At 37.1% G+C, this 14,793-nt stretch overlaps 2 protein-coding genes across 2 annotated transcripts in view; one reads left to right on the top strand and one right to left on the bottom strand.

Annotated features, from left to right (window-relative positions):
* LOC147846232 (uncharacterized) overlaps nucleotides 1-14,793 on the top strand; it is an 849,179-nt gene that overhangs the window by 738,639 nt on the left and 95,747 nt on the right. The window lies entirely within an intron of this gene.
* Nucleotides 10,181-13,176, bottom strand: LOC141377825 (uncharacterized). Its single transcript, XM_087240548.1, has 3 exons — nucleotides 11,262-13,176; nucleotides 11,062-11,154; nucleotides 10,181-10,945 (listed from the first exon to the last, which is right to left on the bottom strand). The coding sequence occupies exons 1-3, from the start codon at nucleotides 11,307-11,309 to the stop codon at nucleotides 10,646-10,648; spliced, it is 441 nt and encodes a 146-aa protein (XP_087096674.1). The 5' UTR covers nucleotides 11,310-13,176; the 3' UTR covers nucleotides 10,181-10,645.

Raw genomic sequence — 14,793 nt, 5'->3', positions numbered from 1 at the left:
GCTGTATTAAAATATAACATTTTGAAATATTTATAACTATATATTGGATATCGGCCTCCAAGTCTGAAAAGATATTGGTTATTGATATCGGCCAAAAAATCCATATCGGTGCATCACTTTTAAATTCAAATCAAGACTTAAAAGACATCTGTTTAGATGTGCCTTCGTTGGAAGAGCACTGTGCTATGTCCCACAGATTGCACTATTATGTCTTTCTTTTCTTTTTTCCTTCTATTAAAATGTTTTTAACACATTTTAATCTGTTTTTATATTATTTGTATTATGTTCTTATACTTGTCTCTTTTTCCCCTTTTTTATGTAAAGCACTTTGAATTATCACTGTGTATGAAATGAGGTATATAAATACATTTGCCTTGAAAAGTCAAGCTAGCTCCCTGGTGAAAGCTAACCATCTCTCAACTGGAGCTTTGCAGTGTGGTGTTGACTGTACAGTTGTTTGACATTATAATGTCTGAGATGGATACAGAGTTTGGCAGTGTGAACTTTTTTTAAGACAGCAAGGTGTTACTAGGTTACATTCATAACAAGAAGAGCAGGTTCCATGTATTTGTGAATAACCAAGTTTTAAGAATAGGGAAATCATGTACCCACAGCAATGGCATTTTGTTCCTAGTGAGCATAATCCAGCAGACCATGTGATAAGATCTGTACCTGCAGCCTGTCTCAAAGACACAACGTGGCTTACAATTGAATCAATCTTGTCAAGCCAGAACCAGAAATGCTTCTCCTCAGCAGACCCGTTTGATCTTGTTGATTCTGTGACTGATGTCCTGTGCAAAAATTTTAGCATTTATCACTTTAATAAAGTAGTCAGTTGAACTCAAAGCACTTTGAATGCTTCACTAAGGCCCCATTTACACTGCCAGTTAAATGTGACCCGATTCCGATTTTTTGCTCATGTGTGACACAGATTGGATCTGTTCTATGACCATGTAAACACGAAAAAAACGCATGCAATCGGATATTCAGAGATCGGTTTCAGGCCTTCTTCATATTTTGAAATAAATCATATATAGATTGGATATGTGACAATGCGACTGTCAAGTAAACAGGCAGATCGGATTTATTGAGGCATTTCGTTCTGTACATCATTAAACCTGCGACAATGTGGTGGTTTTCCGCGGTTTAATGACGTAGAAGGAAGAGCGTGTGTGGAGATACCGACGCGGTAAACATCATCAGAGGAAACACAGAGGATGAGAGTGGTCAGTCACCACAATTTGCTCCCTTTAGATCTGAGATCTTCGTATCCTTAAATTCCTCTGAATGGTGGATGTAATAAATATGGCCGACCAGACACATAATTTTTTTGCTTTTTATTCCACAACCGAGCCAACTTTGCCCAGAGAAGACTCGAAACCTGATTCCAAGGTATTTACGACCCAAAAGAAATGTGCCATGCGGCATTGAACAAAGGACGGTTTAGTACTTTTTAAGCTGCTTGTCTAAGACTGATGTTTTCATGTAAACTTTACTCTCTTTATGTTTAATCATATGTTTTGCAAAGTTTCCCTTTCTCTTGTATTAATATTTTTAGTTTTAATACCCCTTCTTATAATGTTTAACTGTACCTAAGCTAAACAACCTCTTATACTGTTCAAGTTTGGACTTTTCGAAAAGCTTACTCGCTGTACAAATTGATCGTTGACATTTTATTTTAATATGAGTGCAACATATTAACGTTTTAAGAGACTTTAACATTTCTGTCTCGATTTGCATAAAATTTGCCTATGCAAATTCTTCTGCCTCGGACAAAGAGCAGTAAAATTATTATTCCAGGAAGTTAACTTCTAATTGGTCAACTTTCCATGTAGGGTGGATCCGAACCCGCCCTATAAAGTTTAGGACCAAGCTAAACTGCCTTGCTCTCTTCGCACGCTCTCTGTTCAAACTCTCTTCGCACACGCTTTGTTCAACCTCTCTCTCCCCATCTCTCTTTGAACCGCAACTTCAGGGCAACCCCCCTCTCTGCTCTGGAAACACGTTGTTTTGAAACCTACTTACAAACTCTTTGCAACTTCCTCACAAACCTAAGTATTGAAATCTTCAAGAAAGCAGGCGGAAACCCAGACGGAAAGGGTTAATCGCACCGCGCTCGGACATTTCACCGCCTAGAATCCTTTGGCTGCTTCAGCTTGAAACACCGACTTCCCCACTACAACCCTCATGAGAACAAAGGATCAGCCAACCAACCACGTGCTCAACACCGGGAGCTCGGACATCACGAACAGACCGCAAGTATCACCTTTCTCCCAACATCTAAACTGGTGTGAACTAAATTCAACCCTAAAGAGACAATAGAAGGGTTATATTGAATTTGATGACGTTTGGTTTGCTTGGTTTGTGCTTACAAACTCCAAGGTTTTCCCATCATTACACTTTCTCAACCTCTTACCTCACGTTAGTTACTCTTCCCTATGCTTGTATGAATGTGTGTTTGTGTTAGGTGTTAGTTTCTGTTAGATTAGTCTATAAAGTTTAATTTTGTATAAAGAAAAGTGCCTGTGTACATTAATGAATCTAATGTCTTAAACTTTGATCTTGTTACCCTGCTCAAACTTTAGTTTTTTTTTTTTTGCTGTAGTATAGCATCGCTGAACGATTCGTTTGTTTCGGATCGAAAGAGTCGATTCATTTGAAGCCCCGTTCAAATGAATCTTCCTCCTGCTAAGCTAGTCCGTTATATAATGGTCCAGAAGGTACGCGAGCATTGAAATCTGAATCATAACTCGCAACATTGTAACGGCGGGAAAGGCGCGGGAAGAATAACCTTGAGATAATTTACTACAGTAATAATGGTGTAGATATGTGAGCACTTTAATCTATATTATAATTTGTCACAGATTATTAATGTGGATATGCGTGCAAGTTAGGGCTGTAACGATACACCAAACCCACGATTCGGTTCGTATCACGATTTTTGACCCACGATACGGTTCGTATCACGATTTTTTTTTTTTTTTTTTTTGTGGGGTGGGAAAAAAAAAAAATTAAAACTATTTTTTATTAAATAACATTTGAAAAATCTTTATAAACTAAACCTCAAGGAAACAATATTAACTATGCAAATTATTAACAATATAAATAGCCATATATAAAATAAATAAATAGCCAAAGCTATATCACTTCTGTTTTCTTTGTAACAAAATACTGTTGAAAAACAGAACTAAACTCCATTGTGTAGATGGTTCAAGCATGTTGAAAATTATTTTTCAATCAAGTTCTCTTACATAGAAAAAGTAAATTAAATAGCTACTAGGGATGCTCATTTAGTTAATTTTGCTAACCGACAAACGCTGCTCATTAATTGGTTATTAACGGTTAACTGGTCAGATTACTATTAATTTTATATTAAACAAATTGACGTGTCTATTTTGTGTCTGACACATTAATTATTGCATTTTAAAATACTGATTTTTATATGTTAGCATATTAATAGCGGAACAGAACAACAAAGCATCTTCATGCACCTGCAGTGTTTAGCACAGAAGAGCAGAATAATTTAAATAAAATGAATACAATAAATAGGACTGCCCTAGATTATTTTCACTTAAATAATTAATTTATATTACAAAAATAAAAAATACTGACTGATTCTTTTTAATAACCGGCAAAGTTTTTTTTTCAATCATATGTTTTTTTCTTCCGTCAAATAAAAATCGCAGACTTCCTCAAATTGCCCGCTCCACGGGAAATATGCATTTATTTAATGCCCCGCTGTTATTATTATAATCACAAAACCTTTTACATTTTTAATAGAAATCATTATTTTAAAGATTATGTCCTGATATAGCCTATGGTTTCCTCTCTCTCTCCCTCGCGGTTCAAGTGCGCGCGCGCTGCGTGATGAAAAGACAGCAACAACGCGCGCATATGTAGACTTTTTGTAAACAGTTTTGTTGTTTAAATATGATATTGCATTAATCTGCGTACATGCTTTATAAGCTGTAAAATAAAAGGTAAAGCCTATTTGTTGCGTTTATTACGCAGATCCAGGTCCACATAAGCGCTGGTTAAGCATCAACAGGTCTGTATCAAACAGCAATATTCTTCTTCCATTTTGCTTCTTTGGCAAAGGTGTCTATAGGCACGGGTTATACGTTATCGTCCCGCAAATTAAGTATGCCTTGCAGTTAAACAAGGGGCGAAAACGAGGCGCACCTCACTGCCTTTATGTTGACAAGGAAAAAAGAAGAGGCGCGGTCCTCTTATGAAACGACTGAATCAGCTGGGTATCGATTGTGCAAACGTGTTGCTGTCTGTGTTGTTACAATTGAAATATTTAATACTATTGTGATATTCAAGATTTGTATATTCATACAGCTCTGGATAACTTAAAACAGTGATTAGACCTTCAGAGCTGCAATAATGCGTCCTGAAGTAAAGCGAAACGGCTATAAACTCAAGCAAGATAGAGTGATTGTATGCAGAGCCATATACCTTTATCTCTAAATAAAGTATAACTATAGAAACTGTGTTCATCTTAAATGAAAGCTTCGTAGTGTTTTCTGACCTCACGCATCGCGCACCTGTCAGTCAGCACTCTCAAAGGTTCAAACAGAAATCGCACAGCACGGTTACAGAAAAGTTTGCTCTGTTACCTGACATCTGGTGAACGCCCATCCCTCTCTACGCAGCCACATTAACAGTGTGAGCAAATCATCGTATATGCGCTGAAAATCCGGCCGCTTTGACAGCATTGGCAATGTTTCTGGCGTTGTCCGTTGTCAAGCGGGGTTAAGTTGGTTTTGTTTTTGATATTTCTGACACATTCAGACGGTCCCTTACTAAGAGCTCCATTCGAGCTCTCCCGGCTAAATATTGCCAGGGCTTAAACGGAGCAGTGCTCATAATGTCGAACGAAAAAAAGTGTTAATTAGCTCAACTTTTGCAGGCACTCGTGATGTTATTGGAAAGGTAGTAACGGGGTGTGTCGCGATTCTCCCTTATCACACCGAGACACAGGATCGTAGATCTGAGTGTCGCGATTTCGATTTTATATCGTGTATCGTTACAGCCCTAGTGCAAGTTAATCTACATTATTATTATAATTTGCTACATGTTTATTTGTGGAGAATAAACAAAGCATTAAATATGTATTTTTACACTGGAGATCATTATTAAAGCATACAATCCATTAGCGCAAGCTGCGATGACGGCCCTTTACCGCCTCAAAATCATTTTAAAGTTGGGCGAACTTCGTGTTGTAACTTTTGCTTTTTGTCGCTATTAATACATTCACTGTGGGCTACACATAAAATAACTTTTTTCTCTCCAACAGGCAAAGGCTACATCTTCAACCACACACACACACATATCAGAGCCATACCATTACATAAACTAGGTGGGTAAATCTGGACTGAACCATTCACTGTCTATACTACACTTCACATATTTTGCAGAGCTAAAAACAAGACAATTTCTTCCATTGTGGCTAGTCCCAAATAGCAGTTAGTAATCGGCCCGAGCTCGGCTCCACTTCGGCACCTCTAGCTCCGACTCGGCATCGGCGAGTGTTATCCAGGCCGAGTATGGCCCGCAGCTCGCTCATGCACATGCGTTTGTGATGCGGCTGTAAAGCACTGACCTGAATCCTCGTAACCATATCTGGCCCGAGTCCAGGCCGATTTTGGCAAGGACTCTGCTTGTTAAACTGATGACAACCGATTACATTCTTATTTTTTCTAGTAAATTGTTAGCTCCACATTTAATGATAAGTTGAGAAAATATCCATGGTACGACAGCAATAAAATAATAAGAATATTTTGTGTGGATGGTCGCAATGTTTAGACGCAAACAAAACAATATTATTTATAAATGGATAATACATATTATCATGGCATAGATGCTAGAACCCGCCTTTATGCATGTGCGACATCGTAAATAGTATGGCAAGTGTAAACGCATGAATTGGATATGGGTCACAATTAAAACAACGTGTAAACAGACAGGCAAACAAATCAGATATAGGCAACAAAGTGGAATTGGGCATCAAGACCTGACAGTGTAAACGGGGCCTTATTGGAGGGATATCTTTCATGCTATCGCAGGTCAAATACACATTGTAAGGACCAGTAAAGGAGAGCTGGTCAAAGAAGGGAAAGACTGCAATAGATGGCATCATTGTACTATCATAGATTAACTAAACCAATTAAAGAATGTCATAATATGTGGAAGCTATGGAAGCTTTCACAAAGGAATTAAAATACATCAAAGATAACAAAAATAGCAGTCCTTTCTTCACACTTACCCCCTCATAGATAAGAATGGCCTTAGGATAGTTGGTAGTCATTTGCCTTGAGGGAACACTGGATTTAATAAAAGCAATCCAGTCATCATTCCACGACTATGCCACATAGCATTCTTGATAGTGAGACAATACTAAATTTCAGACCATTGGTACTTGTTTCTATGAATTCAGAAGACCCTTTCATACTCAACTACACCCCCTCCCCCCACATTACTTACTCATAAGTAAAGTCCTTGTCCACCAGGAAAGATTGATCATGCTGACCAGAAAGCAGGGGAAACAGATTTACAGTTTGGAAACTACTGTCATGAGTGGAGACCAAAGCAAGGGACAACAGAGACGAGGATCCAAGTGCAGGTAAAATAAGATTATATTTAAGCAAAACAGGGACAAACATAAATGGCTGGTATAAAAAAGGCAATCCAAAAACGTGGTCAAAAATAGGTGGCAAAAAGGATCAAACAATAAACAAGGCTAAAGTAAAAAAAAAAAAAGAAACAAGATGCTAGGACATGCAAAGTATGTACATCAATATCAACACTCAGTCCTAAACTGGTGTATGTGTAGTGTATAAATGGTCTGAATGATTAGTCATCACAAGTCTCAACTGTGTGTCTCATCAGTCGTGATGAGCAGCTGGTGTTTAACATGGCCATGGTTCCTAAACATGACATTTGTAGTTCATCACCGACCTGTCAGGAAGGATCACTGTTGATCATGACAACTACCTTCTGCGACAGGTGTAGAAAGCAATACCGGTCCACATTGCAACCTAGAAAGTAATGGCAAATGAAAAAAAAAAAAACACATGAAGGACGGCAGTATAGTTCCAAGGCCAACTGTTTCCAAGTGAAGATGGAAAGGTACGAAAGGTGGAGATTAAGATCATGGACAAAGATGTGTCAAAAATATTCATTAGACCAGGGGTCACCAACCTTTTGGAAACTGAGAGCTACTTCTTGGGTATCGTTTAATGTGAAGTTCTACCAGTTTGATACACACTTCCTAATAACAAATTTGCTCAATTATTATTAATAATTAATGATATTCATCTATGTGAAGACACTGATCATGTTAAGGATTTCTCACAATAGTTGTCAACATTGATTGAAAACAGATAAATATCAATAAGCAACACTTAATTTGTTTTTAAAGTTTTTTTAATATATAACTTAATGTCATTTTCAATTTTACACCAATGCAAGTGTGATTTAAAAAGAATACCTACAAAAAATATTAGATGAAGCTTACTGGTAGGTGGTGCTATGGTAAGCTAATATTTTTATAACAGGCCCACGGGCAACTCATGTGATCCTCGCGGGCTACCTGGTGCCCACGGGCACCATGTTGGTGACCCCTGCATTAGACCCACAACTGAAGTGGTGATGCTTATTTCTCCAGACCAGGGGTCACCAATCCTGGTCCTGGAGGGTCGGTGTCCCTGCAGGATTTAGCTCCAACTTACCTCAACACACCTGCCTGGATGTTTCAAGTATACATAGTTAGACCTTGATTAGCTTGTTCAGGTGTGTTTGATTAGGGTTGGAGCTAAAATCTGCAGGACACCGGCCCTCCAGGAACAAGTTTGGTGACCACTGCTCAAGACTAATACTAGGACATGTTTATCTTTCTAATTGTTTTAGTTGTGTGTTTAGTATCTTGTGATAGAAGACGCGTCATGTGTGATATCAGTTTAAGGGTGCTGGCTTCTTTAAGAGACACTTGTTGATGATGTCATCAGTATGGGCCTAGCATCAGTCTGTTGCATGCAGGAAAGCAACCTGCTACTGTGGATATCTTATCCTCAGCCATCTGCTACACGATGAAATCAAAAATACCAAATTTTGTCACTTAGTTGAACAAGAATTGTTTACCAGGAATAAAGACCCTTGCAGATATATGGGATGATAACAGCATGCTTGTTTTTAAGAGTATAGTTGCACCTTTTAATGTACTTGCATCATCTTTTTTTCTGTTTTTGCAATTACAGTAGGTGAGAGTTCAAAGTGACTATTACCGGCGCGTCATATACCGCCGCCGTTTGAAATAGGAGCCGCTTTGTTTTTTGTGTATGACCGCAGTTTGTGAATGAGCCGCCAGGGGGCGCAAAGGGACGGGATGCGAACAGACAGAAATAGCCCACACAGCAGCCTTAAATATGCTACTGTGCCTGTAAATGAGATTAAACAATAAGTCAAAGCATTATAATTTCTTTATTAATCATTTAAAAATTGTTAACACGCTTTATTGTTATTCTAAACTTTTTAAGTGCAAAGAGGATTATTTTTGAAAAATAGAATTGAAGAAGTTAAAGACAACTAATATGAAAGCACAAACATTCAGTACAAATATTCTAAGTATGCCTAAATTAAAAAATAAAGCAGTCTTTTAGTCTAAATGTAAAGCGATGTTCAGTGTTTGCTATTTTGGTAGGACTAACACAAGACCTTTTCATTTATGTTTTAATTTAGGTTTTTATTTACATTTTCGTTGTTGATTATATTTTACTATTTCATTTTATGTCACAATTATTGAACATAATAATAGACGAATAATGAAAAATAATCAAAATAGGCCTTATGTATTTAAGGACATGTGGTGAAACACTAAGAAACGGTCAGGCGCATGGTCTAAAGAGCTTAAGTTGAATGCTGCTTCATAAAATAATTTTGCCGCAGGACATATCTCGCAGGTTTATTTTTAATAGTTTTCAGTTAATTTTTTTGTTTCAAAACATCAATGTTCTATTTAAAGTTATCTTTAAAGTATAACTGTTGTTTTGTTTTTTTACTTAATGGCCCAGTATGTTTTGTATTTTAATTTCAATTTCAGTCTTGCATATGCATTTGAAATATAATTCGCGCATAACCGCGGAAAGAAGAAAAAACTGTCAAAGGTTAGAGCGAATTCATCAAAATTAGCTATATTAAAATACAGCATGTAAGTTAATACAGGCAGAGTGTGAACAAACTCAAGGTAAGGCTTAGATATGCGCTTGCCTTTTAATGAATTTAAAAAGATTTGCGGCCTTTTTATAGGCTACATGCTACTATGGTGTATAATGTTTCTTTTATTATTTTGTATTTTGTATGGTAAAGAACAATGCACTGTATGTTATTAATGTAAACTTAGGTTAAAATTTACCATTGATAAACGACCTACCTCAAGCAGATGACTTAAAGTACAATATAATAAAATAATGTTAACGTCAATGTTCTTCTTTAAAGTAAAATTGTTGTTTTGTTTTTTTATTTAATGGATCAGTATGTTTTGTATTTTAATTTTAATTTCAGTCACCTTACATACAGTATGCGTGTGAAACATAGGCTAATGCGCGCATAACCGCGAAAAAAAGAAGAAAAAGCTGACAGGTTTGGCCAGTGTGTTTTTGGTCTAATAAATGATAGTTTTTTTACTTTAAAACTTTAAAACAGATTGCTATTTTTCTAATTACATATGATTTAATAACTTTGTATTTCAAAAATTTCTCTTGTTTGAATTTTTTTTACTGCACTTTTTAGGAAATATTTTAGTACATTAAAAAGTGTGGTTATAATGACATCTGACTGGCTAATCCAGCAAAAAAGTCACTAAAATGTAGTATTTAAATCTCATAGTTAAATAGAAACTTTGAGGCGTATAACTGCAAAAAGGTCCACTTGAGAAAAAAAGAACCATCCCTTTCACCAGGCTGGCTACGGGCCTCTTGTGTGCGCATGAGTCGATATGTTGCCTTTTTATAGTCTACATGCTACTATGATGTATAATAATGTTGTTATTGTTGTTTTGTCTGGTAACCTTAGGCTAAAACTTATAATTCATAAACGTGTTAGACATAAAGCATGAAAAAACACTTTAAAAACTATTTCTTTTGCGTATAATCGGGAAAAAAAACAGTCATACAGTTGGTTAAGGTGATATATTTATTCTGAGAAAAAAAGCAAATACAGATACAAAAATAACTGAATTTTTTTTTTAAGTTGTCTCTAATACTGAAGACGTCGGTTTGCGCTAACAGAGGTTCGTGGGTACCGTAGAAATTCGTTCACTCTGTCCTTTATGCGTTTGCTGTCAGCGCTGGTCAGGTTAGGGAATCTCTTAATCACGCTGTCTCTAATGAACTGTTTTAGGTTCACGGGCAAAGCAACTTTGCCTCTCGAACCATCCCAGTTCGTTGTGGATGCCCACTCCGCGTAGCGCTGGTCTGGCACAACTGCACGAAACAGCAAGCAACCGTACCGATCTGGCCGTCCATGACTCTGAACCATAAGCATGTCAATGTGCTCTTGAGTGGGAGGGGAGAACAGTAAATCGGGATGGCAACTTGAATTTGGAGTCAGGCCAGCAGAGGTGACTTCGGACTGCTCCATATCCTTATTCCGGTGTACGCATGGGGTCTTGTGTCCACTGAGCTTCCGTTGCTGCTGTTTGCGCTTCTTTCAGCTGAAGCACAGTGGTTGCATGAGTTTGAATCAGTTCCTTGTGACTGTTGTTTAAGTCTGCAAGGGCTGCTTTGCAGGCGTTCAGCTCTTTTCGCATAGCCTCCGTCTCTAGCACACCAGCCGCTAGCTGCTCTCTCAGTGCCTTAATAACGCAGTGCTTCTTCGGCTGACGATCCTTCGCCACAGCCGGGGGTGTAGTTTGTGGGTTGATCACACTTAACAGCGCATCGGCCTGTTGAGAGTCAACATAGTGTACTATTAAATTTTGCCACGTTTCGTTTGAACACAAATTTCCAAAAAAATAAGCCTTTTTTATTATACAGAAAATAAGGAAATAAATTAAATTACCGCTTTTTTGGAGACCATGCGCTTCTTCGTCTTCTTTGCTGTTTTCTTAGGTGTTGTCTTAGGTGTTGTCTCTCTGTTCTCAAACAAAGCCCTCTATAAATTAAGTAAGTTAAAATGATGTTAAAAAATGAAACGTAGGAAAACACAGTACAAATAATCATGAAGAAGATAACGGAAAGACAGAATGGTTTAATAATTACCCTTTTTGAGTTCCTGGTCCTCTTTCCGTAAAAAGATGAGCTGTTCATAATGACTTAATAGGTCACGCAGAAGATTCATGCAGAAAATTCACGCAGAAGATTCACGCAGAAGATCAGCTAAGTTCTGCAGGGACTGTGGCACTTGCGGCCTTTATGGGATCATACAGGTTGTGAAATGTGGGTGGGGGGACTGCAAAGGTGTGAATCTTTGCCCATCATTTGGAAGAGACAATAGCCTTTACTGTATACAGTAGCCTACATTTATCATCCCTAATCCTTTAGCTTTAGATTTTTGTTGCTAAGTAGCAATAGGACAAATATTACAGCTATACGCAAATGTTTTCTAATAAAAAAAATATTTAAATAAAAATATAACAGAAAATAATTTTTTCCACATAGAAATAAATACCACTGCCTCCATGCCTTCTTCAACTCGGGCGGCTTCTTTGTAGTTTATTTATGACAACTAGCTTTGTTATAATGGTATTATTATTAGCAGTAATATTTATTACCTGCATATTTATATTTGTTATATTAAAAAAAAAAGCTTAGTTGTTTCCATCTGTCAGGTGTTTGGACCATATGGGGCATAGCTAAATTATATGTACAAAAAACAATACACAACAAATTAGTTTTGTAATATTAAATAGACCTATAAAGTATTTGGATACGAAGATATCAATCAAATCGTGCAAACAGTATTTTTCGGGAGAGTGAAACCACCAGAAACCTACCTTCTTTTCTGTAATCCAGTCCTGCTCAAACAAGTGTTTATGTTTATGTCTGACGTGGTTTAATTTAAAAAAAAGGAAATGTAGAGTTTTATTATAGCTGCTGAGCGCAAGGAAATAGAGGCTATAGCCTATTTTATTACTTATGTCCTGCAACACAACGGTTTCCTTGATAACCGAGTTATGCAACATCCTTAAATTGTTCTTTTAAATAAAGATAAATTACCTATCAAGTGTTTTAAAACTTAGGGAAAAATTATTATGATTAGGTTTCTCCTGAGCATTTGGGCAGAATGTTTGACGCGCGCTTGTTTTATTCATCCATTCACGTTGATGATCGTGTTAATGGATGACCGCACTTCAAAGTTCGGGCACAGTTTACAACATTGCTGCATAGCTACATATTAACACATTGCAGCACTTTAACAAATCGACTCATAATCGCTTAGCTATCATAAACTTTTGTGTTTCATTTATCGCTTTAATTACAGAGCATTTCAAGGTACTGCAATGAAACAGAACTGATGTATCTCGAACAGTAGGGTGATTGTAGTTGCAGGTACATTTAGTGACCATTTATTGACCAAAGACATCTTTTTTTCGGCTGTTAAAAAATTGTTACGTTACATTGTTACATTTTTGTGTTTATTATTTCCGATAATGTAATTCTTTAAATTATATTTTAATATGGCTCAGGCAAATAATTCCCTTTATTTCCGATAAGACCATACATTTTTGTCTGTTTTACAGTATTAATATGTGCATATGCTTTTTTTTTTTTTACATAATATTCGTTTAACAAGTATTTTAACACATCGAAAGTAATTAAATTACCTGCTGTTTGATTAAAACCTTTATGCAAAATGATTAAAAATTGACACATGACATGCATCGCTCTCGTGCCACGTTTTGATGATAAATTCGCATATAAGTGCTGCTTTGAATAGAATAAAACTATTAAAAAGCACATCGAACACTTTACTCACAAAATAAAACATTCATAAATGAGTTTATGGAAAACACCAATTGACGGGCTCTGCTTTCGGTTTTAAAAGAATCATGCAGCTTTTAAAAATATAATTTGCTGAAGTGGAATGACAGAAAAAAAAAAGATTAAACATATCGGGACTGTTAAAAGAGCATTCCTCTTTAATTCTTTAGACTCAGATACATCAGCTAGATTATGATTGACGGAGTCTCTCCTGCCTGCTTAGCAGCGCGTATCGCCGGTTATGAACGCGAAGGTGAAGAGAATGCACTAATTAGTTTCGGCTCATTCATTCATTTTCTTGTTGGCTTAGTCCCTTTATTGATTCTGAGTTTTTCATATTGTATTGCACTATTGGTAAGCACAACAGTGAACTGTAACAGTTTAAAATATCTTGTGTATGATTTTGACGTTCTTTTCCTTATCGAATTTAATTAATCGAGTCTGTGAAATTGAAATGAGTACAGTAACTTCACTTAACCTCTCGATATTGTTTAAGTGACACACCGCAGCACGCGTCACGGGAAGAGCGCGCGTTTAGAGAGAGCAAAGCGAAAGCAAGATTATGTGTGGATTTGTGTTGAAATATTGATGCAACAAAGTGCTTTCCACTCGTGTTTGAATTGTATTCATCCATTCACGTTGATGATCGTGTTAATGGATGACCGCACACTTCTAAGTTCATCGGGCACACAGTTTACAACCTTGCTGCATATTAACACATTGCAGCACATTAACAAATCGACTCATAATCGCTTAGCTATCATAACCTTTTGTTTCATTTATAGCTGTAATTACAGAACATTTCAACCAATTGTTGCAATAAAAAACTGATGCATGAACAGAACAAAGCACGGGCGGTCTGTTTAAAACGGCAACACTGGCAGTGAGCTTGGAACGCAGACCGTGATAGAATTGAACATGACGAAGATTTCTCCAGAAACAAGCGACAACATCAGGTCTTTGTGGAGGGCAGGGCATTCTCTTGCTGACATCAGGGCTTTCCTGTTGCAGTCGGGTGTGCACGTCTCCAAGACCACTATAAGACGACACTATAGACGTCAAAGACCTGTAGGCCTTCCTAGAAAAACAACGGCAAGGAAAATTAACAGGTATTGTGTACTATCATCTTGTCAAATCGAGTATTTCAACAACGATGTAAAAATGTTGTTAATAAAATTATTGTATGTGTTTGTTTTATAGTACTGCACTTAAAATGATTGACGAAATACTACACGAGGACGATGAGCGATCTGCTAAAAAGATTCAGAGCGAGCTTCTGTCCAGAATACAGTTAAAAGCATCAGTCTGCACTATCAGAAAAACATTAAAACAACTCGGGTGGACCTATGGAAAAGCCAGGTAAGCCGTTATTAACAATGTCATAATGATAAATATTTATTTATTAAACATTCAGCCATGCATCTCTTTATTTAGTCTATTTGCTTTATATGTGCTTACATGTCCTAAACTGTATATTTCTTAATAGGACAGACCCCATGATCCGTGACCACAACAAGGTTCTCCGTCTTACTCAAGTTCAGCAGTGGATGTCTGACCAGGAGACCTTTGACAACGTGATATTTTCAGATGAAACGACCGTGGCTTTGGAGCGTTTTGCACTGATGTGCTATCGGAAAAAGGGTCGCCATGTTGTGAAACCGAAAGCAAAGCATCCAGTAAAGCTTCATGTCTGGGGAGCCATATCCCGTCAGGGACCTGGACCGCTAGTTGTGTTTGAAGGTAAAATCTCTTCAATTTGACTGAATCCTTTCTTTGCAGTTTCTTTATGTATAACATTTTTTTTTCAGGA

Source organism: Danio rerio, chromosome 2, assembly GCF_052040795.2.
Source record: "Danio rerio strain M-AB ecotype USA chromosome 2, GRCz13ab, whole genome shotgun sequence".
Taxonomy (NCBI): domain Eukaryota; kingdom Metazoa; phylum Chordata; class Actinopteri; order Cypriniformes; family Danionidae; genus Danio; species Danio rerio.
Note: the sequence above shows the minus strand (reverse complement) of the source record. Positions and strands in the feature narration are given on the sequence as shown.

What these genes read in the sequence shown, in the direction of transcription:
- LOC141377825 (XM_087240548.1), bottom strand. Translation starts at nt 11,309, where the DNA reads ATGAACAGCTCATCTTTTTACGGAAAGAGGACCAGGAACTCAAAAAGG. An exon ending in GGACCAGGAACTCAAAAAGG is followed by an intron (nt 11,155 to 11,261) that starts GTAATTATTAAA and finishes CTTAATTTATAG; the next exon opens with AGGGCTTTGTTTGAGAACAG. An exon ending in GCATGGTCTCCAAAAAAGCG is followed by an intron (nt 10,946 to 11,061) that starts GTAATTTAATTT and finishes GACTCTCAACAG; the next exon opens with GCCGATGCGCTGTTAAGTGT.